This window comes from Neodiprion fabricii, chromosome 7 (genome assembly GCF_021155785.1).
Source record: "Neodiprion fabricii isolate iyNeoFabr1 chromosome 7, iyNeoFabr1.1, whole genome shotgun sequence".
In the NCBI taxonomy this organism is placed as follows: domain Eukaryota; kingdom Metazoa; phylum Arthropoda; class Insecta; order Hymenoptera; family Diprionidae; genus Neodiprion; species Neodiprion fabricii.
Window position 1 is genome coordinate 7,081,418 of NC_060245.1, and position 27,048 is coordinate 7,108,465.

General features: G+C 37.4%; 1 protein-coding gene, 1 long non-coding RNA gene and 1 pseudogene across 4 annotated transcripts; 1 reads left to right on the top strand and 2 right to left on the bottom strand.

Annotated features, from left to right (window-relative positions):
* Positions 1-2,239: 2,239 nt before the first annotated feature.
* On the bottom strand, positions 2,240-13,550 carry LOC124186092. Its single transcript, XR_006871551.1, has 3 exons — positions 13,337-13,550; positions 8,302-8,499; positions 2,240-2,939 (listed from the first exon to the last, which is right to left on the bottom strand). It is a non-coding gene; the product is annotated as an uncharacterized LOC124186092 (long non-coding RNA).
* Positions 13,551-16,795: 3,245 nt separating this feature from the next.
* LOC124186596 lies at positions 16,796-22,209 on the top strand (annotated as a pseudogene).
* Positions 22,210-22,373: 164 nt separating this feature from the next.
* LOC124186091 (mediator of RNA polymerase II transcription subunit 27-like) lies at positions 22,374-25,670 on the bottom strand. Of its 3 annotated transcripts, XR_006871550.1 has the most exons (6): positions 25,210-25,670; positions 24,798-25,067; positions 24,417-24,717; positions 24,029-24,331; positions 23,782-23,927; positions 22,374-23,436 (listed from the first exon to the last, which is right to left on the bottom strand). XR_006871550.1 is itself a non-coding variant. In XM_046577462.1 (5 exons), the coding sequence occupies exons 1-4, from the start codon at positions 25,380-25,382 to the stop codon at positions 24,194-24,196; spliced, it is 882 nt and encodes a 293-aa protein (XP_046433418.1). In that variant the 5' UTR covers positions 25,383-25,670; the 3' UTR covers positions 22,374-23,436; positions 24,151-24,193. The 3 variants fall into 3 exon arrangements, 1 of the variants encoding a protein (XP_046433418.1); XR_006871549.1 differs by lacking the exon at positions 23,782-23,927; XM_046577462.1 differs by lacking the exon at positions 23,782-23,927 and having other exon boundaries at positions 24,151-24,331.
* Between the last annotated feature and the right edge of the window lie 1,378 nt (positions 25,671-27,048).

The window sequence follows — 27,048 nt, forward strand, 5'->3', positions numbered from 1 at the left end:
ACTGTGATTTGTGTCATAAAGGGATAATTCGAGGAGGATTTGATAGTCGGGGTTTTAATTAATAACGCAGTCGTTCCGCAGGTAATTTAGTGAATTGCAACATGCTCGGGCGTAAAAACCCTTCCGGAGTAGAGGAAAAAGCCCGAGCAATACGGATAGTGCAATTGAGTTTATTGACCGAAGTAACATCAGACCCAATTACACAAAGATGAGGGTCTCCAAAGGTCAACCTTAAGTTCTAGTAGAATTATCGCTACCTAAGAGAGCTCTCTTATTTTAGTCGAATCATCGTAGGAGGGACAGTATTAACAGTAAGCGAAAGAACACTCGAACCAATCCAGAGAATTGTGGAAAGCACACCCCCCACCTAAGCGTGCAACGCGACCCCAACCGAGCACATCATGTGACTCTCCAGCTGATGCTCCCTGACTAGCTTGATGAACGAGTCGAAGAATTGGCTAGTGGCTCTAAGAGGCGAACAGGGATACCAATTGAGGATAAGGCGGTTTATGAAATATGCGCAAAGCTACGCTCGTATATACGCTCGTATATCGAGTATAGAGTTTCCTGTGCGGATAATTTGCGTTCATTACTTGATGAGGAAGTTGTTAACATGTTAAATGTGGGTTTGAATAAGCGTTACGGTGGAATGATCCGTGATTGTAGGAAAGTTTTGCGAATAATCCGATACTTAGTGTCGTCTCCGGAGAATTTTCGAACACTTTTCATTCAAGAACCTTGGATGAGGATTTGCTTAGATCCGTCCCGATCAAAATTAGATTAAATTGATAGTGGTTCCTGAATTTAGATGAAAGAAGGGTTGTACTTGCAACCTCGCTTCTTCATAGGCCCTGTCTGGCATGTCGTTCTGTACAAATCCTGTATTGAACGATTGCTTAGAACGGTAAGTACGGCTGTTTCTATAATTCGACATTTTCAAATTAATTGTAATTTCGGGCTGTGTTGTGTGTGTGCGCTCTCTTCATTGCTTGGTAGGGGAACATTTCCCCTCGATTTGTCAGCTGACTCGGCATCGTTCGGCTTCCGTCGCCATCCCGACACACCGACGTGCACCGTTGACGTTGTGTGAGATGCGCGCAAGCTGCTAGGGAAGGGGTACTTTTTACCCGCTTTCTGGCAGCACTGAATCCAGTACCTAGTCAGACCAAGTCAGACTGAAAGCGAACGCTGAGCGAGGCGACGAAACGAACGAGTTTCGTCGCTGCCAAACAACCGTAACAACGTCCTGCGTACGCCATGCTTTGGTGCCGAAACCTAGGAAGCGGGTAGGTTAGTGACGTCAGAGGTTAATGACGAGTAATCTGATTAGTCGAGGTTAACCATACAATAAACAGTAGACATAGAGGTCGGCCGTCCAGTGGAGGCCGTTTACCTGCAAGGCCTGCAGGCCAAGAATGGTACAACAGCGAACGCAAAGCTCGTCGTGGGCCACCACGAGTGATGACAAAGCCGAAGACCGTCGAAGTGAACGTACTAAGACACCTACTACGCGCAATTCTGCTCCAACGTTAGGTGAATCAGGGCCCGATAATCTGGGCACCTTTCTGGACCACACAACAACGAGACGCGGTAGTGACCACGTACCATCGGGCGAGAAGATCGAAAAACATCACGTTCGTACGAGTTTCTGACCTGAAAGCGGCGCGGCGCCTACAGTTTGAAGCGAAGTGCGAACGTGTCGCAATAAATAGGAAAGCCGTCCAATAACGTGAACTCTTAGACTTAGAGCTTGTTGACAGACTACTAGCTTTCAAGCTGACTGTGGAAAAAACCAGCGCAGGACCGACAAGGGGGGGATCCTCATGCTGTCGAGAAGATGGCAGCGTCGCCCTATCATGGTACTACGTATCGAAGTAAACCCGGCAGATCCAAAAGCCTTGACCCCCAATGACTTCTTACTAGGATCGTCCTCCCGTAAATCATGGAGAGTCGCGCAGAGCATGGCAAACGTCTTCTGGGACCGATGGGTGAAAGAGTATTTACGGAGTCTAACAACACGCGAGAAATGGCAGCGGGATAATGAAACGCCTAAAGTTGGGAACGTTGTCCTGATAGTGGACCCACAACACAAAGCGTTGATCAAGGGGGTCGTTGATCACGTCACGTCAGGATGGATAACAAAGCGAGGGTAGCGAAAGTGCGAACCGCTAGAGGTTCTTACATACGCTTAATTACAAAACTGATACGGTTGACGGCGACACCTGCCAAAACGGTGTTCAAGGGCGCACGTCCAGACCAAGGGGGGGAGGATGTCCCCAACATATGATACAGCGATTTTTGATTTGCATGATAAAACTGTGATATCTCAGGTATTAGTAAGTCCGAAGATATAAACATACACACATACACACGACGCCGCGTATTGTAAGCGTTCGTGTGTATCGCGATTCGGACTATGAGTACAGACTAAGTAGTCTCCCGAGCGAGTACAGGTGACTCATCTGTGAAATAAAGCTATATCCTACAGTAAAAGTCCCGAGTGTAATTATTTCACAAAAACGTAATACATTTTTCATTTTTTATGTAACTAACGCGCGTCCTGTACCCCGAGGGGAGAGGATGTCGCCAACCGATAATCTAGCCATTTGCTTTGCACTTCAAAATAAAATTGATTGTTTATTCCCTACGCAACTCACTTACTCTCATTGAATGTTGAGCTGCCTTACTCAGTATAAACCTCCTTTTTCATTGCAACATAGAAAAGGGAGTTGAGTTTGTATCAAGTTTTAAGTTCAAATTCAAAAATACGAAATGCTGGATTAAATATGATGGTATCGATTGACTTACAGTATTTCACTATGACTGTCACCTCCGTTCTGAGCTGGTGATAAATATAACCACGACTCCAGAGTGTGCCACGGGAACGCTGCGGTACGATTTCACACTTCATTCCTTCTCTTTTTTTTCAATCTTGCAATCTGGAACCAAAAATTTCAATTCAAAATTTTTTTTCATTTTCTACAACGCATGCACGATAACCGCACGTGTATGATAGCTATGACCAAAAACTTCAAGATTTATTTATTAACGCTAAAAAGATGAAAGTAAACTTTATCAGCAGTAAATGAAGATTTTGGTTAATATCCGATGGATCGAATCAAAATTTATTTGTTTAAGTATAAACTCAAAATGATTTTTTTTTATATTGACCTGTGATTAATTATTATTTTCGGATGACAGTTCAATTGAATCTAAGTAATTCTTCTTAAAAACCGAAATATCATTCGTATTTACATAGACAAACTTTATTTAAAACACTAGTTTTTTTTTCATCAGTGACGTGGAAGAAATCAAAACTTGACATCTAGAACCCGCACTCGAAGTTCGTGTTGACCGGTGTAATGAAACTTGTATACATATATTGATATGTAACATATATTAATATTGAATCACGGATTCCGATGGCAAAATTTTTGTTGATAATGTATTTAACGAATGGAAATCCAGATTCGCCTATCAGATGTTTTTGCTGGACATATCTGAAGGCCTTTTTAGCACGGTTTCAAGATATTTTCCGAAAACAATAAATTTCGTCAGTGTACATGTTACTGGCTATTTTAAATATATTTTACAGAAAAATTTGAGCGCCAATTAAAGTTACTTATTTACGAACTTGAAGTTGAAAAAAACTGTGACTGCATTTAGAAAAATTAAGAAAATCGTGCTTTTTATTTTGGAGACGTTAAATGTTTTTTTTTTTTTTGTCAATATTACGTATCGCAAATTTTTGCTAATTCACAAAGAATCAATATACAGCAACCTAGTTAAAAAATGACTCATAATCGGTTTTCTAAATGGAATTCGTTTACATTCGCGTATCGTGTGTTTGAGAAAAACATGAGAAAATAGGTCAAGAGTCTGTAATTCTTACGAATCGAAATTGACGATCGGATACCGGTGAAGTTAGTTACTTAATCCTGAGATATAAAATTAAGACTCGAAAAAGTACACGCAAAATTATTTGCGCCAGTTATAATCTATGACGGATTAGATTTCTTAACGAAAAACTAAACTGTTTTTCGGATGAAAAATTTTGAATCTTTCTCTCACTTCTAAAATTTGCTTCCGTATTATTCCAGCCAAAGATGTGTAATCCACGATTGATTTATTATGTACCTAATTTTCATTCCACTTCGTTTGCAATTTTTGAATGAACACACATACGTAAGAAGCATATGAAACATCGTTAGTACCAACCGTAAACAAAATTAAACGATATAAGAATTCGTGTGCGTATACAAAGCGCGCAGTGGGTAGAAATTGAGTTTTCGAACATGATTTTTTTTCCCTGAAATCACTTCTACTGCAGGATTGTATTATTATACAAGTTGATGAACTGTAATTTCCGATGCATTTTTTTTCTGTTGAACTCAATTAAATTATGCTGACAAACGCGAGGCGCATCGGGAAGTCTTGCCATTCGAACACAATCTCTTACGATTCCGGTTCAGTGACTTCACGCGCCTTTTCGTATACATTTCTGACGTATAGGCGTCGAAATTCAAAATTCCGCAGTACTATGAAACAAATTTATGGCAAACCGAAATTGTTTTTACGGCGCAGTTTGTGAAATTTTATTTGGCGACCTGGGGGGGTGAAAACGTTCAAGTTTCAAAACATTCCAACCGACGAAAAGCAACGCGAGCGCGGCTGTGTTTCCTTATGGGAAATTATTATTTTCTGGAATGGTGTTGGAGTGTGAAGTGAAAGGTTATGGAAAAAATGCTCGAATGCAAAAAGGCCATATTTTTTTTTACAATCCACACGACGCTCAAGAGCAAGTGTAAACCAAGAGCAATAATATTCAAACATAACCTAGTTTACTAAACGAATATTTCGTGTATGTCTATCGTAAAAGCTGCTGTACATCAATCAGACGTATTACATGAATTCGTATGCTGTTTTACAGGCGAGAAAAACGGCTGGAATTCGCAAACATCTCCGACGAAGGAACGCATTTCCAAATCTGTTTGGATCATTTCAACCCGAAATGCATTTGGAAAACTTGATGAAAAAGTTAACACGTCAAATCTATTTTCAATACTGCGACATCCTATAATGTATCTTGTACACAGGATGAATTCTCGACTTGAATCTATTTTTCATACTTTAATATCCTATAATATATCTGGCTATAGGTATTTATACTGTGCAATAAATCTGTAGCTCGAGGTCTAAATACCGTATACGTAGTCCTTTTACCCGCAAAAACAAAAATGAAAAGTCCGACGTACGCGATTATTTTTACACGAAACCACGGCACGACGTCTGTTTAGTGACGATGCAGCGATGTCAAGCACGGCAAAGAGTGACAAACTATTCCATCGGTGGCGCTAATGCAGCTGTTTGCGAAATGCGCAACTGTGGATAAAAGCGCGACCGTCTTTTTCGCACACCGCTAACAATGTGCGAAGGTTTTTTTCTCCCACTGCTAGCGATGCGTGAAAGTTTTTCCCGCACGTGTGCATAAAAGACTACTTTCGGTGCTTGTTAATGATGCATAAAAATGGACTTTTCATGCAGGTGTTGCAAAAAATACATTGACGCCTTATGGCAGTTTCTACTCTACCCTATCCTCTTTGGTTCCTCTTTCCAGGCTTGTATATAGTGCGGTAAAACAGGAGCTTGCGACGATTCTGACGACTGAAGGGGAGAGGTGTATTCCTCACGCAGAGTGGGGGGGACTCCGTCGACGGCAAGAGAGAGGGAAAGAGAGAGAGAGAGAGAGGACAGTCACCCGTCAGCTTTCGGCGCCGTTGGGTCGACGATACGCGATGTCGAAAGCTTCCTCGATCCTCGGGCCGTATCTCCACGCCGGAGAGAAGTAGGGAATTAAATGGTAACTAATCGCCCCTGAGACCGCGAGTTGAATAATCAAAAAGGCCAACCGACTCGAATGCAGCGTCGCAATGCACGAGAGATGACATTTGCCATTGACAGTGGTTAGTGAGAGTGATTAGCAGTGAGGATTGTTTGTTTCGTCGACTTTCTTCCGCTCAATGATGGGTACTCAAATGTTCGGCAAGTTATTGAAATTTTACCGCACAGCTTTGATAATAATTTATCATTTATTATGCGAACACAGCTGGTACGGAATTTGAGATCTTCATTCAGTCGCCTTTTTGGGGCTTGTTGTTTCTTGTACGATAATATTGACTGCGTTCCGGAGTTTACTTTTGGCTGGTGAAAACGCTCGGCGTACATAGTGGGGATCAACCACGGTGTATAAAGTTCTGTCTATTTTGTTCAGCTTTTTTGCAAGTTTCTCGACTCTTTGATATTTTTTCTTTTCCTTCTGTACCATAGTCTTCTATTTTTTTAACTCGACCCACCGGAGGTGAATAAAAGTTTTGCTTTATCCGTAGGGATTATTATGTCGGTAGGAATAATGATACTTTTGGGAAAAGTTGTTCTTTTTTGCCCCTAGGACATTTTCAATTCTAACTCAGTTTGCAGGTTCGAAAGTTGAGAACTGACCGAAAAGAAGCTTTCAGAAATGTCAAAGTATGTATCGAGGACTCGAGACACCTTTCGAAAGACCAGCATTGTGTACCGAACGTGGAGTTTGGCTGTATTCGTATCCTTGCATGTGGGACGCAATGAGAACCAAATTCTATAAGCAGGTGTTCGAACTAATAAGAATAAGTGATAAATATGAGAAACGAAAGGTGAATTGAAGCCGGAAAAATTCGTATTGAACGCTAAAGAATATTTCAAATTTTCTGAAAACTTTCACCGAGTAAGGTTGGTCCGATCATAATGAATAAATGAAAAGCACCGATCCGTTGGTTTCGATTAATGATAGCTGACGGTTATACTTTCGTAAAAGAATTGTGTGAAAATACCCTGATTTGAGATTTTTCCATTAAAGCTTTTTAATTAATTAAAAAACTGTACGCAAAATCGATATCGGTTTGAATTAATCAAGGATCGCTTCTGCAGTAAACCTGTATCGAGGTGATTGAATATTCATTTCTGGAAATTTTTGAAGAATCAAATTACAAAAGAAATAATTAGCTTGGATCTAACAAAGTACAAAAAATACGATGTTTGTATATAAAAAAAAAAAAAACGCAAGGATGATTCGATCCTGATAAAGTTAACAAACACTACAGATTCTTCACTCGGATTATTTTTTATAAGCGTAAACGCGGTTCATTTAATACGGTTAATTTATTTTCTTCAATTTCAATTATAGTTTTTGAACTTCTGATTTTCTTGGGGCATCAGATCCCACGTTGTCATCAATTGTAACCTTGATGCGTTCCTATCAATATTAAAAATCTCTAAAGTTTCAGAAACTTTTCACCAAATTAGTGAGAAGAAGAAGAGAGTCTTGAATGAGTTTTGCCTCTGATCCTTGACGTAAGGTCCAAAAAAATATACGAGATTTCAGATTAAAACACTCTAAAATAGATTTCAGTTTCACTTGGGGAGATGATAAGTTTTACATGAAAGTTCTAGGAAAAACGAAGGAAAAATTTACCGTTTCTACCATGAATAAAATAACGTATTTCATTCTCTCGTTATTTCACCACTGCGTGAATTTTCAATCCTTCTTCACAGATACTAGTAATTTTTTTCCGTCGACATTCGTCGCAGTAACGTCAGAAGCTTGATTAGAATCCAATATTCAACAGCCAACAGTGAATTCCGATGTAACAAAATATGTTCGAAAATATTCTCACGGACGAAAAATGCCTCGCATATCGTACACGATGACGCATTGAGCGGATAGAAGGAAGGTGGGTAAGAGTACCGTGAGAAAATGGAACCTGTCGACCATAGTGAGTGAATTTAAGGTGCAAGCATGTGCTGGAGAATTGCCACGATTTACATAATGGCTCACCTCTCGAGCATTCGTGCTGATATGGATTATATGGGTAAGCCTGTGAAAGTTTTATCGAGCCAAAGCTTGACGGCGGCAAATGATTTGCTTAATTATGATCAACGTAGGATAATTGGCATTAATGCGCGATGCGAAAACTTTATTCAAATTCAAAGGAATCGAAATGCGACACTGCCACTAGTTCACTAGTCAGGGAGGCCACAAATTTTTTGGACAACAAATTCCATCACATTTTCCAAGTTTGCCAGCACCTGAAACCTAGTTTTCCCTCATATTTCCCCAGTTCTAGTAAAGTACTAAAGCCTCAATCGTTCGGCTTATCAACTCTATATTCGGTTCGAATTTATTTCGAATTGACGAACAACATATTGTACAAAAAAGTCAGTATAAGCCGGTTTATTTTTGTGACAAAAAAAAAGTAAATTTGTTACCTCGAAAAATCGTTTCCAATTCCCATGATAGGAAACTGATATTTTCAGTTTTTTTCCAACTCCAGGTTTTCCAGGGTTTCCAGGTTTTCCAGTTTTTCCAGGTTTTTCAGGTTTTTCAGGTTTTCCAAGTGTGTCTTAGTGTTGCTACGATCGTATTGCATTTGATTCCAGCAAAATGTAACTTTGCTTCCGAATATACTGAAAAGAAAAATTATCACACGTTACAAATTTTTACAGATTTTCAATTTTGCTCTTGTTTTTACTTAAATCAGTACGTTTGTGAAAATTTTCCAGAAGAAATAAAATTTTGACTTTCAGGACGTTTGTTTTCATAAAATGGCAATTGAATTACTCGGTGATTTTAGAAATAAATTACACGATGAATCCGGCAAGCCAAACAGTGTTACAGAGTAGATGAATTAATCCTCGTTCTAGTAGGTATATGAGTTGAGTAAAATCTCAACTATCGAAACAATGATTTTAGTTTCAATATCCCGTTACATTAACGTTACTAACTTCAATCTGGTGAATTTAGTAACCTTTAAATTTCTTTCACGTATATTCATGAATAAGCACGAACGATCAGAGAAATAAACCAAAGACGCCCGGTTACAAATTTCGCTCAAAATTCAGAAGTCTCGTATAATATTGACTGGCTGGATTATTAAGGTTCGCATTGGATTGAATGGATAAAAATATGTATTATGAATGAATAGAAGCAACGAACCAGCGTAATTTTTAAAACAGGATATCGGTATTCCGATTTTTATCATCCTGTGTAGTGGTGAGATAACAATAATGTTATTACATATTGACAATAATAGTTTTTGTAGTTTGTTGAAGCTATTCGACTCTGCAGGCGTAGTTGAAATGCGATATTTAATAGAGAAACTGTTTCAGGTGGGAAAAGATTATAATTAACGAGCAAGGTAATTAAACAAGACTAGCCTGCGGCATAAAAAGTGCATTCGCTGTAGAACCGGGGTAACTAATAGCTGTGGAAAATTAACGGGGTGAAAGAAAGCTCTAAGCTCACTGCAAACTTCAAAAATTTCAACAAAATTGAAAATGGTGGCGTAAAAACTTAGTCGGGTTGGCTCGCACAGACTGACAAATCTCGTTAGGTACATTCGCATATTATATAATAGGTACATTTTTTTCGCGGATCTGACTCGAATTAAGCGGTGGATAAGGCTATTGGCAATTAGCGAAAACCGCTTCTTACTCGGCCTTAATGTTTAAGCTTAATGTTGCATCAGTCGGATTTTTTCGTTACAGTGAGTCTAGTTCTGGATATTTATAACCTTGTGAATTTAATCGAATCAATTTTGGTAAATGCATATATTTTTTGTGATACCCGTTTCAATATTTAAAATTATTGAGTATTTGAAAAATATAATCAATGATAATGTGTATTTAGCAATTGGTTTTTGGAAATTGAACATTTTGTACACTCACAATTATTATCAAGTATTAAAAAAGTATAACCAATAGTCGCGTGCATTTATATCGTAATCTGGTTTTTGAAAATCAAATAGTCTGTAGTGAGCAGTTAGGGAAGAGAATGATTTTTTTTTTGTCTTGTGGTTAGGTGTTTGCATTGTGCGGGGCATGGTTGAAAAAACGTTTTGTTTTATTTTCAGTTCAAAATTTCCGTTCGTTCGAATCGCTAATTTCGCGTACTGATTTCATACGAAAGATAATGACCGTTTTGTATTCGCTTTTCTCAAAATTGTAGGAAGAAACTTTACTTATTCTTTTCTTTTCAAGTACCCAGAAAATAATTACGATATTTAAAAAATTGTCAGTACGTTCGGTGTCAAGAATTGATCAAAATAATGCCGAATTATTAACACTGATACATTTTATAACAGCAATTGCATTTGAAAATTGTTATGTTATTGTTTTCGTTCGATATTGCGTGAGTTGATCAGTCATATATACGTAAAGTAATTCTACGGTATTACTTTGCTGATTTGACATTTCGCCTATTTGCGCCAGTTAGATAAGTAAATAAATAACAACACTCGAAACATATCGACATAGCTGTCACGTCGTCCTAAACGACGAGTGTGGTCGGTTCAATAATAGACACTGAAGTGTAAATATACATTGAAAAACTGTAAGGTAGAAGCGATTGGGATATAATAACTTTTAATTTCGTTTCTTATATTTTTACAGGTGAGAACATTTTTCTAGTTTAAGTTACTTTATAAAGTTGTGACAATTGTGAATAAGAAACTTGTATTCTTACAGAAAGACAATTTAGCTGTTTAAACAAATCGTGACTAAGATAGAGATTCTCAATACATATATTTATCAAAAAAGCGTCGGTAAGTTAATTTCAATTAATTTTCATAATTTTCGTTTTCTTTTTCTTTTTTCGTTTGAAACTCGTCGTTTTTAAATATGCAAACGAAGGTTATCAAGTTGCGAAGAAATGAATTCTCCTCCAGAGTGCAATAATTTTCTGATCCCTGAGAACGAAAAACGACATGTATCAGAAAAAGAGGAAAAAAAAATATCACGGGATAAGTAGAGTTGAGCTGAGGTGGAATGCCCCGTACATGTATATTCTTATCTCGTGGGCGAAAATCTCTCAATCACTCGGGAAGGGTCGGAGGGGGAATTGATCACGCTACATTAATCTGATTGTGAAATCGCATATAATGGCTTTGAGAAAAAATTTCCTGCAGGGGATATATTGTATGTAAGGCGTTCCGACAGTCGATTTTAATTTCTTTTTTCACACTCCAGTACGCGGATTTTCATTTTATTGGGAAGAAAAGAACGACGCAGCAGATAGAAATTAAGATACACGAATCTCAAGGTTTTTTATGCGAATCATGCATTGAGTTTGAGACTTGAACGAATAAAGTTCGTTCGAGCATAATTACGTTCAAAACAAGTTCCAGGATTCTGTTTGTGAATAATATGTGGCACTTTCCGTGCAAAATCAATCAATTTTCAACCTAGCCAGATTTTTCGATTTTTCAAAAACTTTTTTAAGTATCTTGAAAGAATTTCTGAAACCTGCGATTCGTGTATAGAATTTTTGTCTCTGATTGCGAAATATGAAAATTCACTAAATGTCGTTTTGAGGAGGGCCCCCCACTCGGGTCGAAACGTCAACATGTGTCGTTATCATTGATCTTCGTATCCGAAAATCATTTTGTTCGTCGACGGTGAGGTCAAAAAATATTTTTACATTACGAACGACGTCGACGAAGGCAGCAATATACCGGAATGATTGAGAACTTCGTTATCTTTTCAGCAGTCGGCGATTCCACAAAATTGATCACAGCAATGTTTCGAATGTTCGGATTAGCCTTCGCACTGTCATCCGCCTCACTCACAGACAATAGCACTTGACTCTAGACTGTCGATATCAACACATTGCGTGTGAGTGTTATTGGCTGGGTAACGAGCGTAAACATAATTCAAAATTTCGTAACGTTCATATATCGTTGGGTTAGTGGAATAAAGAGCCACCTCGGTTTTGAGGGTGAAAAACGTGACACATCGTTTTGAGCTTGAAAAAAAGAGCCACCTCGGTTTTGAAGCGAAAAACAGGACAACTCGCTTTTAAAGTTGAAAAAGGGGACACGTCGTTTTGATTTTCAAAAACGGGACACGTCACAAATAAATTTTCGTATCACAAATTTTAATTTCATAATATTAATATTGTAATAATGTTGAAAGCTCCAAGGGTTCAATTCAATCCACGCAAATATTATCAAAAGAAATTAGATCTGTGCGTTGAGAAAAAAAGACATTAAATTATAATATAACATTAATATATATATACATATATACATGTGTCCACTTTACAGCCTATTCTCTGATCGATTTATTTTTTGTAATTTTGAATAATTTATTCAAAATAATTAACTTTTTTATTTTTAATAACGGAGGAATTTAATCTCGAATTTCAATTACAATTTATTAATTATATTCTACGTGAAAAATTGTATCCATTATGTACAGTATTGAAAAATAAGGTTCATTATTTATCACTTCTAAAACTTGTTTAGTCGTGTCGCTTGTATTAAAGATAAAATTTTTATCATTTTGAAAGTGGTAACTGCATGAAATGAATAGGAAGTCTTTTTGTCTTTCGCAGGCAAAGTACGTACGCGATTAACGCAATATATACAATATTATATACAAGACTATAAATAATAAGCAATTTAAGGAAATTATGATGGAAACAAGTAGCGTCGTTATGACGTTATTATTTTTCAACTTTTATTGCACATGATAATATACCTGCATTATAATTTTTAAAAATTAAAAATTTTCCACTTTAGAAAACAACTCAGCAAACAAAGAAATTATAATTTGAAATGAAAAATAAATTTATTAGAAAAATCTACGACATGTCCTGTTTTTGAAAATCAAAATTACGTGTCCCCTTTTTCAAATTTAAAAGCGAGTTGTCCTGTTCTTCACTTCAAACCCGAGGTGTCACGTTTTTGGAGCTCAAAACCGACGTGTCACTTTCTTGAACTTCAAAACCTGCGTGTCTCTTTTTCGAAAATAAAAATCACGCGTCTCTGTATTCCACTAACCCGACGATACGAAGTAAAATAGACCAGTAAAGAAAAATACACAGCATAGTTGAAGATAGTGTTGAAAAAAAAAAGATTTTTCATTTATTTATAGTTACCGACGAGCCATAAGATAACATTTATAATAAAATAGACGATTAATTCCCTTGTACACGGTGCAGCTCAGAAAATTTGACCTGATAGTTTAAATCGAACGAGAATAAAAAATAAAATGTGTACATAATAATCATCGAATTCAATTCAAAATTGTCGTAAAAGTGACTGAAGAATAACGAAAGTGAGGATATCGGATAGCCGTTGGTGAAATTTAGATGAAAACGTCAAGCGGTTGCGAGAAGTTGTGCAGATATCGAAGGGAGCTCGAATGTGAATACTTGAGTGTGTACGTGTTATTTTATTTAATCGCGTTATTTTATATATTTGCAATTTCAAGCCTCGTCGTGTATCGGTTTTTGGTTTATTACCTGATCAGGATTCATTTCTTTCACACTTCGCAGAGATTTCTTCACGCAATTTCAAAATCAAACTGTTCCCTCCGACTCTTCTCGGCAAACTGATCCGCTCCGACCTCTTATCCTCGATGTTTACTTCGAATGGATCACATCGTCACAAATTCGACGCGTGATTAAATACAAACTTTGTTGCCGTCAACTTGAGATTATCTTACGACCGTGAAAGGACAAGCGGGTTTTGAATGTCACAGCGAATAAATAGAAATAGCAGAGGGTGGGTATTGTTCGATAGGCAATGTCGACCGCGTGTTTACCGTAGTTCCGAATTTTCAAGTGAAACAGAGAAAAAGCCATTTTTCGTGAAACCGAAAAATAACCGCACTGGATCTTTTGCTCTTTGCTCCGTACGTAGCGGGAAGTAAGAGGAACTTACTTTCTGCAGAGCGGAAATCAAGCGTGTCAGTTATCGACACCTTTAGACCCAATTATTGACACTTTTACTTTCCATAATTATAAATTTAAAGCACAAATTGTGAATTTCTCGATTACTAAAGTCAATTGCTCGACCCTTAGACGCTACAAATTTATGATCATGTCATTTTAGAACTAAGGATCAAACAGCTGCAATTGAAAAAGGTGAATAATTAAGACAGGATTAATAAATGGTAGACTCGCCGTGGTTAATTATTCGTTGTGTCTGCAGAATATCTTCACACCGTTGCCGATCAAGCTAATAAGGCTTCGGTACTGATTTGGGAAATAACAAATCGAAATTTGAGATATTTTTAAGTCATTAATGTGAACGACGTGAGAATTTGATAACGGAAGTAGCCGCCAGTGACAAACAGTACACAAGATTAATCTCGTACAGCATGTATTATGTTACGGAGGTTTATGGTCAGGAATTTCGAAATGAGGATTAATGTTTCGTATAAAATTACTAACACTTTGAATAATATATTTACATATTTAAAGTCGAAAACTGCCATACTAGAAGAAACCAACATTGTATACAAAATTGAATGTAAAGACTTTGACAAGTGTTACATTGGCCAATCGTCACAGCATTTCAAAAAAAGAATAACAAATCATAACTGTGATCTCAAGACGCGTGATCCTGATAGATCTGCTCTGGCTGAGCAATCATTGGTTGAAGGGCACAGTTTCAACTTTGAAAATGAAAAAATAATTGAAAAACAAAATAACTGGCATAAGAGGCTTATCAAAGAAATGATACACATTATCTAAAAACAATACTGTCAACAGAAGAACTGACATTCAGAACCTGAGTCACCTCTATTCTGACATCATTTAAAATTCTCTATATAAATAGGCATAGACTGTTATGTAAACAATTGGGCTAATATACCAACGAATATGTAAACAGGCAGGTGACATTCAAAGATTGTTGTTAATTTAAACATCAAGAGAACGGTTTGCTTAGTAAATGTAAGTTGGTATTTATTTCCTTCTTGAACACCGTGCAATAAACAACGCAGGTGTCAAGGAATGTCGATTTATGTAAGCGACAAATAATTTGATTATCAATTCTAGTTTAAATAATATGATCAATTACCACACGTGGCATTTATGTAGAATATTAAAATTGAAAACACTGAAAAATAGTTTGATACGATAGAGATAAACAATTGCTAGCTGTGTAATGTTTTTAACATGACAGTTGGTGATCAAATGTAATTCATGTAACGATTCGTGGCTTTTTAGATATCACAGAAACCTGATGACGATAGGCGGGGCCTGTCGAAACGTCGTATGGAACAATAAAATTGGGTGCTTAATTAGGCTCATTTCAAACCTGACCGTCATCCAAAGAAATCAAATATTCGTTATATGGTTACAAAAAAATTGATAAAATAATATACACAACTGGACAATGATTCTGAAACAGCTCATTTTTTCCCTAGCCAAGTCATGTGTATCTCTATGAATTGCAAAATTCCATCCAGCTTGTCAAGTTAAAATTCGTAGGTTTGAAAAATTTTATTTTTCTTACGAAACCATTTTTGCGGATTTGTACCGTACTAAACGCGAACGGATCGCTTCGCCGCTGGATTGGAACAGTTCGACGGTTTTTCGGAGAAGGATTAAGGTAGTAGTCTGGTAACTTAAGCCGATTTTCGTGTCTTTTTTGGAGGGCGTTTTTCTGTAGGAAAATAAAAATGAAATAACAATGTCTCACTATACCATATAAGCTTTTTTCAAAATTCAAAATGTGTAAGAAACGGGTGATTCTAACACTACCACAGAAAAAAAATACAACCGACTCTCTCGAAAATAATACCGTATAAATCGATACACTTGCTGTTACATTACATAAACATGCGTAATATACGTAAATATACGTAAGTTTATATTATATTACATTATTTTATCATGTGATTATACTTGGCATAACTTCGATTGTAACGCGACGATATTTTTTTTTTCTCTCAGACGATAAAAGTAAACCACATTCTTTGAAACATGTCTCGGAGGAACTAGTTTCGGGTCATGGAAAGCTCCTAACATTTTATGAATCGACGTCATTGGATATTCGAGCAAAATTAATTCTCGAATCGAGTAAATACGCTCTATTAGCACAATTCAATTTCACGTTGTCTTGATTCGACTGAATTTTTCTGTTTGCAATAAAAGCACTAAGTCTCGATAACAGCAGCTGCTATGATCGCACCTGCAGAACACTGTGTACCATATCTAGCTATCTGGTAAAAATTTTCGCCGTGGATTTGACCACAATTCTGCGGAATATCTTTCCGGACGTCTTTGTAAAGTGCTCAGTAAAATGCACAGAGAATTCCTGAGTTTCCTCGATGCGTTCTCCACATCTTTTTCAAATCCCTCGCGATTTATTTGCATCTTTCAACAGCTGTATTCTGATCTGCTCTGACACGTTTATCAGTGGTACTGAAATTCTTTTCACGTACGTACCGGTAGGATTCATTCATTTCTGTGGAATATATTAAAAATTCTCGTTTATTTTTAAGATCAAACTCATCTGACGCTATTCATGCTTATTTGCGTAAGTAAATGCTCGGAAAGTTTCTCAGGAAACACGGTAAAACTTTGATGGAAAAGAGTATCATGTTTCATGGGATACTAGATAGCCAGTTTTTACCGATCGCGAAAAGTGTACTCATTTTAACCAGTGACTCCATTAATTTTTCAACGGTAACTGGATCAATTTTTTGCATCACCGACGCGTGGCTGGCTTTGCTAATAAAGTCAAAATAACGCAGTGTCGCTTTACGATGTTGGTAAAGACAGACCAAAGAATCATCTCCCTATCATGAATGTAACAATTCCGATTGCGACCAGAAAAAATTTCCGCGTTCACCATTTTTACACCCGAGCATTAGACGGCAACGACGAAAGCGTTGATGAAAAGTGAGGCATGTTTTGCTGGTTACATTTACAGAGGGTGCGGGTTTCGAGGGCTCGAAAGACGAAGGCATGTTCTACGTCTGGGTCGGCCTCTGCTCGGGCGTTCTGCTGACGCTGAGTGCTGTTCTGGCGAGGGTTGTCGTTCAGCAGTTGAACTCCGGCCGTCCCCTCACCCCCGACACACCGCCGAGGACAAAATTCCCCGCCGACTTGGCCGCGATCGAGGCTGAGGTCGACCTGACAACGACGACGCTTTCGATAACGAAGAAAAAAAGGTAGGCTATCACGGGTGTTCTCAAGTATAGTCTGCAGTATGTGGGATTGCCTACCACTAAGGTGAACAAATATCGGTAATACAGACCCACCGAGTTATCGGTAGGTAGCACGCTTAATTCGTTGTTTATAAGTTATGCTGAAACGGTAGATAATCGCGTTTGCAGTCACGTTGAAGTGGTTATTATATGACTTAACTTGACTAAAGTTATAATGACTCGGGAGCCCTGTTTTACCGATATTTGTTTCTCTCAGTGGTAGGGAACCAACATACTGCAGCGTTTACTCGGAAACAATACACCCAGTGACTTTTGATGTTATACTAATCATTGGCCATTCATAGTATTTCTCCATTCTTTCGACAGAATATTGAGAACTTCATGAAGGATGTGTACAAAAATAGGTATGGGGAAGACATTAAAGAGAGCGCAGTTAAAGAGGTTGTACTCAGTTGCGGTCAGTATATTCGCTATTGGCGGTATGCTTGGCGGTTTTAGTCGAGGGATGATTGCCAACAGATTTGGCAGGTAAGTTTCGGCACACATATTGTACGGTGGCTCTTTTAATATCCGCCAGTCTTCTGACCTACATGGTTATTAACTTCTAACACACAAGCACATGAAAGTGTACCCATCATGATTATGTAAGATTTTAAAACGCGTTCGCCGCCTGTAGCGCTCTACAAATCTTTTCGAATAGTTTTAAAAGTACTTTTTTCCAATCAAGTAAAGTGATAAAAATATCGTTGACAATATATAATTTTGGTGTGAAAATACTTCTCAATTTGTTCATTGATCAAAAAATGACAAATTCGTTTTTAACTTATAAGAACGCATATTTCGAAATCGAAATGTTGTGATTTTTCACAGTTTTAAGAATATTTATCGTTTTAAATTCCACATAGATGATCGATACCTTCGTTGGAAGGCTGAACTTTTCTCGGCTATAGGAGTGTATTTTTGATAATTTTCATTTTGGATTGTACTAATTGGTTGAAGAAACCTTGGATTGCTATGTCGTAAACATTCTTAAAACTCATAAGCTGGAGCATTTAAGTTAAACAGGTGAGTTTGATCATCTAAAGCCGTTATGTAGAGTATGGGTCAAGTATCTTATGACATCCCAAAGTTATGAAAAAGCCTGCGGCCACGAAGCCAAAAGCATGTCAGGTGTCGAAAGAATCATCCACATTTATACATAGACAACTGGTGGTACACTTTTGACTGTTCAATCAGTAGCTAATATCTTACATTACAAGAATCGCACGGATTTGAGATGTCAAGTGTAATAATAGTTTTTGAACAAGCTTTTGCTTGTATTTCAAATGTCCTAATTTCGAATGGGACTGTCATGTCCTTGGCGGGAAAGATTAGTCAGAGAAAATCTAAAATACAGATATGCAAGTTGAGAGAGGTTGTTTTTATATAATGCATAATAGTCATCAATTGTTGAAGACTTTTGAAAAAAGCTTGTAGAAAGCGTAATAGGTGTCGAAAAATTATTCACTAACGTTGATGCAAAGTAGACACTCAGACTAGAGGATTAAATTACATATTCATCGGGAGTGATCCTACAATGAATGGGAAACAATGCATAAGAAATTAGCAGTATTTTGTGCAAATTCTGAGTTAGTGTTGGAATTTAGTAAAATTTAACAACATATCATAAATTCACATCGGAAAAATTACGAGTCATATAAAAAAATTCGTTGAGTAATTTCTACTATAACTATTTCGTTACTACGTGTACATGAATAATAAAAAAATGTATTTTAGTAGCTGTAATTTACTTTCGTTGCAAAAGTTTTCAACTACTTGTTACAATATTTTTTTGATCCAATTTAATTACTATCACTAGTGACAAAGCACGAATCTTGCAAGTAAATAAAATTAGCCAAATGATAATTGAGCAGCTATGCCTGGCTATAGTTTCGCAATAATTTCGTTCGAAAGCACTCGCATAATTCATTTTAAACAGAAGAATGCAACGAATTTCACCTAGAAATTACGTTAAAACAGAAGTCACGATATGTAGAAGTGCTTTCAGTGATTTCTATGTATCTAGTGCGCGAATTGACCGTGATTGAAGGTTGATGTTAACGTAACGTCTGGTTGTCTTTCAGAAAGGGGGGCTTACTGCTAAACAACGTGCTGGGCATCGTCGGGGCATGCCTTATGGGTTGCACCAAAATTGCCAACTCGTATGAAATCCTGTTCCTCGGCCGGTTCATCATCGGTGTTAATTGTGGCTTAAACACCTCCTTGGTTCCCATGTACATATCGGAAATAGCACCACTGAACTTGAGAGGCGGCCTGGGCACGGTGAACCAGCTCGCTGTTACGGTGGGCCTCCTGGTCTCCCAGGTGTTGGGCATCGAGCAGATTCTTGGCACAAGAGATCGCTGGCCGGTTCTTTTAGGTTTGGCCATCTGCCCTGCCATCCTGCAGCTATTATTATTACCATTTTGTCCATAATCTCCCAGGTAAATTCATCTGTTATATATTCAAATGAAACAATGTTTAGTACCATTTATGATTTCAATCAAACATACACGTGGTTATTTCGTGGTAATGGCTCATCAGCAATTCAAAACAGTACGAATTCGATCAGATTAATAGAATTTGGTGCACATTCTACCGAAATTTGCCCTAATTTATTTACTGGATTCTGCCTACATTTATGCAGCTCAGTGTACTGAAACAAATTGAAATTATTAAAGTACAGGCTATTTCGTTAGAATGTATTTTGGATTGTATAAATGCAGCAGGATTCACCCAGTATGTTAAATTCCCTAAATTTAGGAATTACCGATCGTTTAATACTGTACTAACACTTCAATTTTTTCGTAACTCTTGCCAGCTATAGTCTCCGACCGAACGCGGAGGTTTGCTAGAAGTGAAAACCGCTTCCTGTTTCTAGAAATGGGTTAAATAACATTTTGCTTCTTGGGAACCGAATTGAGTTTCCTCTGAGAGGACAAATTTACAGGTATGGTTTAATTTCTTTGACGACAGAAGTGACAATCCTTCGGTAACTGTAGTCAGATTATCTTACTTCGGATACTTGCTCATAACAAAGCAACGGGAAGAGGAAGCAAGGAAAGCCTTGAGAAGACTGAGAGCTAGTAATCAAGTGGAAGAAGACATTAAAGAGATGAGAGCAGAGGAACGTGCTCAACATACAGAAGCTTCCATTTCAATGACACAACTCAGATGCAGTCCAACATTAAGGGCTGCTCTGGTTATTGGGGTTGTTATGCAGTTGTCACAACAGCTGTCCGGTATTAACGCAGTGAGTATCTTACTTCGGAACTGTTTGCAAGAGTTCTAACAGTGAAATTACTTATGTCATGTAAGAACTTGAACTTGCCACTTATGGACTGTAACGCAAACATTGAGAAAAATTTTCTTCTTTTAGGTTTTTTACTATTCTACAGATCTGTTCATGAGTTCTGGATTGACCGAAGAGAGTGCGAAGTTTGCAAACATTGGAATCCCCTGATGGAAAGGGCAGAACGACGTACCCTCGACTTGTACGGTCTGGGCGGGATGTTCATCTTCTCGATCTACATCATTATTTCATTGTTAATAAAGGTAACTTCATATTTACGCCTTGTTCATCGATCCTGAAACAATTCACCGTATAACGTGCATTTGAAACACGTCTCATACGAAATGTTATAACTACGAGATCATTGTTGAAAATATGAAATTGAGAGGCTTCAGAACATTCTTTGTTCATGCTATCAACGATTTGATTCGTCTTCAAGTTAATTCGCGGAATTGTGGTTGACTTGACAAATCTTTGAAAAATTTTCAATCAGCCATGAAACTGTTGATCAAAGTTTTCAGAAAGTAATCATATCCGACTGTCCCTGAACTGCATTAATATTTTGGCAGGAGTAGAATTGCTTCAGCACCATTGCATGGTACATGAACGACAAACTATTCTGATGTAACTGATGTCATTTCGTCAAATCGTTCAAAAACATTTTTTCTATCCATATTTATTCGATTTGTTTGGAAGCGCATATTGAAAGGCAAAAGGAAGCAAACTTTCATGAAATCATATCATTTTTCAACGACTATTGAATCACTGAATTACTTTTCGACCATTAAAATGTATGCACAATCCATTGATCTAGCTCTCGATGTTGAGATTTAAAATTTTATTAGAGTTGCGATCGAAATTCTAGAATTTCACACACCCTCGCGCGCATGTAAGTTTATTTATTGGCACACATCACGCTATTTTTTCCCACCTGCATATCGATAAGTCAGTGAATGACAAGAGTATAATATAGTAATCCTAATTACTTGCCGATTATGAAAGTAATATAATTATCGTTACGTGAAAGCTTATCACTTAAAAATGATACCGGTTGTTTATGATTAAGCGCCGTAGTACGTTGGGTTGCCTACTAATGAGGGGAACAAATATCGGTAAAACAGAGTTACCGAGTCATAATCACTTCAGTCAAGTCAAGTCAAGTCACTTGATCATTCTAACGTGACTCCGAAACGTGGTCACTGACACCTTCAGCATAGGTTATATCCAATGAAATTATTGCCCAGCCAAATCCGTACAAATCAGTAACACGGGCAGTTCTTTGTAAGTCACTAGGCGAGGACTTTAAAAGCGCTGCCTACCGATAATTCGGTAGGTCTGGATTACCGATATATGTTTCCCTCAGTGGTAGACAACCCAATATACTGCGGTGTTTAGTTGGAAATTTATGGTATTTCGGTAGGAATAATTTTATACATCAAAACTGTATGAACAATTGTTCTGCATTGCAACTTCGAATCAACAATTGTGACTAATAATAAGTACATTGCACTTTTATTATCAATACAACAATTTTCATCTTCACAAAAAAACAAAATGTCAACTGTATATGTATAGAAATGCATTTATCACTGTCTACTATTTCGACATTATTATTCCTCGTACACTTTGAGGCTTTTACATTCACTAAGTTAAAGACTCTTTGGCTGAAAAATATATATTAATCATTCACTATAAATCTGACAAGGCAGTATACCTCAATTTATAAATATATATAACATTGTAATAAATTTTACAGGCATTTTTATCACAGAAAATTGCATTCATTCGCAGACTAGTTTTATTTCTTCATGGAACGCGTGACTCAAATTTCTTCAATCACTTGACCGAAAAATTGGTTTGATTTGAAAATTGATGTATAATATAAAAAACACGTTATTTTCTCTCAAAAGTTATCAAAGTGCTACTTATGAGGAAGAATTCTATTATCGTGTAAATTAAATATGAATTTAATGAAAGACGATTTTTCAAATCGTTTATTCGCATCTCGTAAAATGCTACTTGAATAATTTCATTGTCTTCCAGAGTATAATAACGATAACAATTCTACAAATTTCAAAAGTATTTTACGACACGCTGAATTATATGTATCGATGAATATAAAATACAGCATTTCATATATTTTATTTTAAAAAGGGTAGCTAATTTGCAGAAAATGTTTTGAGTGAATAAATAAAATCACGGTAAGCTCATTTGACGCAAAGTAGATAGAGCCTTACAAAGTTGGGACCCAGAGTCCATGGAGCCAGTGATTACAGTAACAATGAGTAAAATAAGTTCATTACCATACAAATAAAAAACAAAAATGAAAAAAACAATGACTTGCGCCCTCGTTAAAGCGCCAATGTTCCAATTATGGATGTGTACAGTTCTGTGACGATAACAATTACACCATAATTATAATTACATTATAACGATACTCATTATGATTATGATTGTCATTATACATAGAATTAATTACGATATGATGATATTAAGAATGATATATAGATTTAGAATAAAGATAAATCAACTGCACACCTGTTATATACCGAATAAAAATGAATAATTACCCCATGAAAAGTACAGTTTTGTTGCGAAAATTGGAAAAAATTAATAAATGATGTTGCGATCAAACTAGCAAGTATGGAAATTCATAATAATATCAATAATACGGGTCCAGTGATCAGAACTCAAAAGATGGTTTCACCAAAACGAAAAAATATCTGTAGATCACTTACAACCGGAGTTTACGTCCGTGGGACGTTGGACGCAGTATTTGGATTGATATAAACATCCACAGATGAAAAAAGCAGGTATAAATTGCAATTTGTTCAATTAAATAACGCTTTCGCACATTTTCAGTCGTTATAGAGCTCAGTGATTGAAACTCATGCTAGTAGCAATTAAACACAATAATATACAATTAGCGTATTATAAATAAAGAAAAAGGAAAAAAGAACCTACTTACATAAACTTGTAGAATCAATTATTTACAGTGCGTAATAACCTAATCTAACGGAGACTTTTGCAGCTCCCTATCAGTTTGTAGATAAATCTCTTTTTAGTATCACAAAATGGTTTGCCCCTTTGGTGTTTCTTGATCAGCTCTGCAAACACACATAAACATAAACACAGGTATTGATATTTTAAGCGAAGTTGACAAAACAAAGGACAATTGTACAGATCAAATGACAAAAGTTGGATTCTTATCGGCAATCGGCGAGCTACACGGTTCAAACACTAGCGACAGAATGTTTTTTGTTTATCATCGAATAAACCGATTGAAAGTACTTATGCCATTCTCAAGCTGTCGATACTGATATTATTAATCAATTGTTAAATGATGAAAAGCTTTTATTTGATCATTCAGGTCGTTAGAAGCTTTATTGGTAATAATTGAAGTATTGTAGTAATTGCTGACATATGTATTCCTTCATTTATTCTATACATACCAGGTATATTTAGCAAATATACGAAATACCGTATTGTTCCGAATATTCGCCGAGGTTTTTCGTCGTTGACAGCACCCTCCAAACGGACTATGCAAACTCGTCTTACGTCATAGTTAAGAAAAACACTCTTCAGAATTGGGGGTCGTCTTATGCTCGGAACAATACGGTAAATAATAGAACACTCAATTACGACCATGCATAATTTATATAAGGTCAATGCGATGATTGGTTGCTTAGAAAAACTTACCATTCGTCGAAATTTGATTCCAATCATTCTTTATTTCTGCGATTCATTGAATAAGAACGATTGAAGAGTAGTCGCGCCTTTTTGTTAATACAAACTGAGAAGACCAAGTTGAGTGTACATACTTTTCTAGTTTATTACCAGTCGTAATAAGTTGCGGGATTTCAATTACGAGGCTCTGCACTCTTGATGATAAGGCTCCAAGGTGTCAAAATCTCGCCAAGTAGGCGGCAGGAAGTTGTGAAGATACAATCCGCATCGTTTGCAAGGTACACTGAACAGATTAGTGAAGCTGTGGAACCAGTCCTGGAGAATATGCAAAGATTTCATCAAGTTTTCTCGGAGGATGCATTATTCCGTCGCCCAAAACAAAACGAATAATTAAACGAACCATGAACGATATAACAGAGCATTCAGGTGAAGTGGGTGAATCAAAGTGAAGCATAGCCGCGTATGCATTCTCTGTAAGTTTTTTGAACACCTCGTGTCGCGATTCTGTCCACAAATCCGTCGACTCTCCGTACCCTTTTATGACCACGCTCTCGATCAACAACCCCTTGCATGCAATCACTGCTTTCAAAATGTGACCAAGAGTGACGTGGAGCACGGCATTGGAAGAGAGCTGTCGTGAAATGGTTATCGTCATGTCGTCATACAGTCTGTCTATTGTCATTATGACAGAGTCGACTTGCCTGTTGATATCATTTGTTAAAAAAGCTTGCCGTCGATTCCACGTGTCACAATTTATGACAGCAAGTACTGGAGTACTTACTCCGGAGGAACGTTATGACTGGCCGTTCGCAATCTTTTTTTCACTGGTCTGCCCGCAGTTAGGTACGAACGCGTCATTGAGTTCTGACTAAGTAGTGTTTGGGCGACGCCGCTTTTCTCCTCAACATCCTTTATCCATCTATAAGTGTTTACCAATGTGTCGTGGAACGCTTGTCCTTCCTGTGTCGTGTGCTGGCCCAGGTACATCATACTTGGAAGATCGAACGGTTCCGGAGTTGGTTCCAGAGTGTTCACCGCCTGTTCTACATCTCTGCAAACATTCAGTCAGTAATTCATTTTTCCAGACATGAAAGATTGATCGATCGATAGAAACTTCAGAAGCGTGAAAATTTAAACAATCACAGGCATGTAGTAATTATTATCTGATGAAGTGTGAGTAATGTGTAATTTACCTTACACGGCTAGCAATAGTACTTAGAAATTCCTGGAGGTCCCGAGGAAAATTTGTCATCGAGTTATCTTCACCACCATCGACTCCCTGGCCGCTTCCCACAGGATTAAAAAGCTGCCGGACACTTATTCGCAGTAATCTGATCGCGGTTAACGCAGTTTGCAATTCCGCCATGGCTTATTTTAAGGTTGAAAAATTTATTATGTTCTCAAATTGACCATTACTTTGATTAATAGTATCCTATACAAACATCAAAAGTACTTCTGACACTCGGTGATATATTTAAGGTTATTATCAACAAAGTTAGTCGGTTATAATTCAAATGATGCGACGACATTCGAGATTCGATATACGTTACGATATGCGGTAGTCGATACTCGAACATCGAAGCTCGACATGGATGGCATCAAGTCCATGGAGACTACAGAAAGAAACCTCTCTGGAGACTGGAGGTAAGGAGGCGGAACGCAATGCTGGCAAAATGAACTGTGAAAGTGATGAACGATTCGCGGATTTTACCCGCCTGGCAGTGCTACCAAAACTGATTCTCACGTATGCATCTTATAGGCCAGCCCCCTGACACACGCAGCTAAAAGTGATTCGCAAAATGTCCCTCGATTCTGCCGCCAATCCGCACCACTAGTGGCGCTAGTAGTTGTCTGACAAGCTTGCGCGCCATCAGCGAAGGCAGCGAGCGTGTCAGAAGTCTACTAGTGCTACGTATACGAGAAGTGGTGAGTGTCAGGGGGCTGGTCTCCATGTTACAACGTAAAGTTATCTGTATATGAGTATCAAAAAGATAGGTTAGGGTTCCGCCAAATAATAATAATAAGCTTATGAATAACTCGTAGCGCCGCTCTTGTGGCCATAAGTTGTACTTTTGTTTTGGACGTGAACTGACCACCCCCCACCACGTTCATTGCAAGGCCTGTATGTAAGGCCGTGTTTGTGTATATGAGGTGGCCGTCGGGTTTTGATTTAGTAGTAGCACCAGCGTTCTTGAGGTTACGGGACGTTATATTTTAAGCGTAGTTTTACTTCTAGAATATGCTGTAACTGTACTATGGAATATTACAACAATGGATTAATTTGTTTAACTAAGATACAATAGCGTTTGCTTTTGGTTATTATTTTAGACGAGTAATATTCTATATGCTTCATTAAAGTAGAATAGTGATTGATTATGGAATATAATTGTGGTTTATTAAGTATCGATCTCTGATACTAGGATCACGTTGCTGAAATTACCTTGAACTATTTGTATGGTTTATCTTTAATGGAATTAATTGAATAAAATCTCGAATAATTAATTATCTTAAGATACGCTTGCATATACTATGTTCTGTAATATTTTTCATGTGGGTAGTATTCCTTAGCTAGGGTAGGTCGACTTATGAGCAGTGCCGGTTTTAGCACAACTGGCGCCCCGGTTCAAGATTATGTTGCGCCCCTTTCCAAAATGGGAAATTGGCAGCTTGCTGTTTGATCCGTTCGGGCGGATTCAAATTAATGGCACCCATGTGAGAATTTTTAACACTTTCCTTCAGCTTTACCCAGAGCTAACGAATTCGACGTAGAAAGTTTTGAACCTCCTTTTTTACCCCTTTGAAGGCTTAATACTGTACACTTTCAGCACTGCTTCATCTCTTTTATCTAATTATCACCATGCGGACTGCACCAGGTTGTGGCGCCCCCATAGATTTGGCGACATGGGTGATCGCTCGACCGCGCCCTACGCGAACATCGGCGATGATTGCACCTCTTTGCAGGACATAACTTAAACTATACTAAAAAACTGCAAATATAACTATCTTACATAACATTTTTCATATTCGACTGA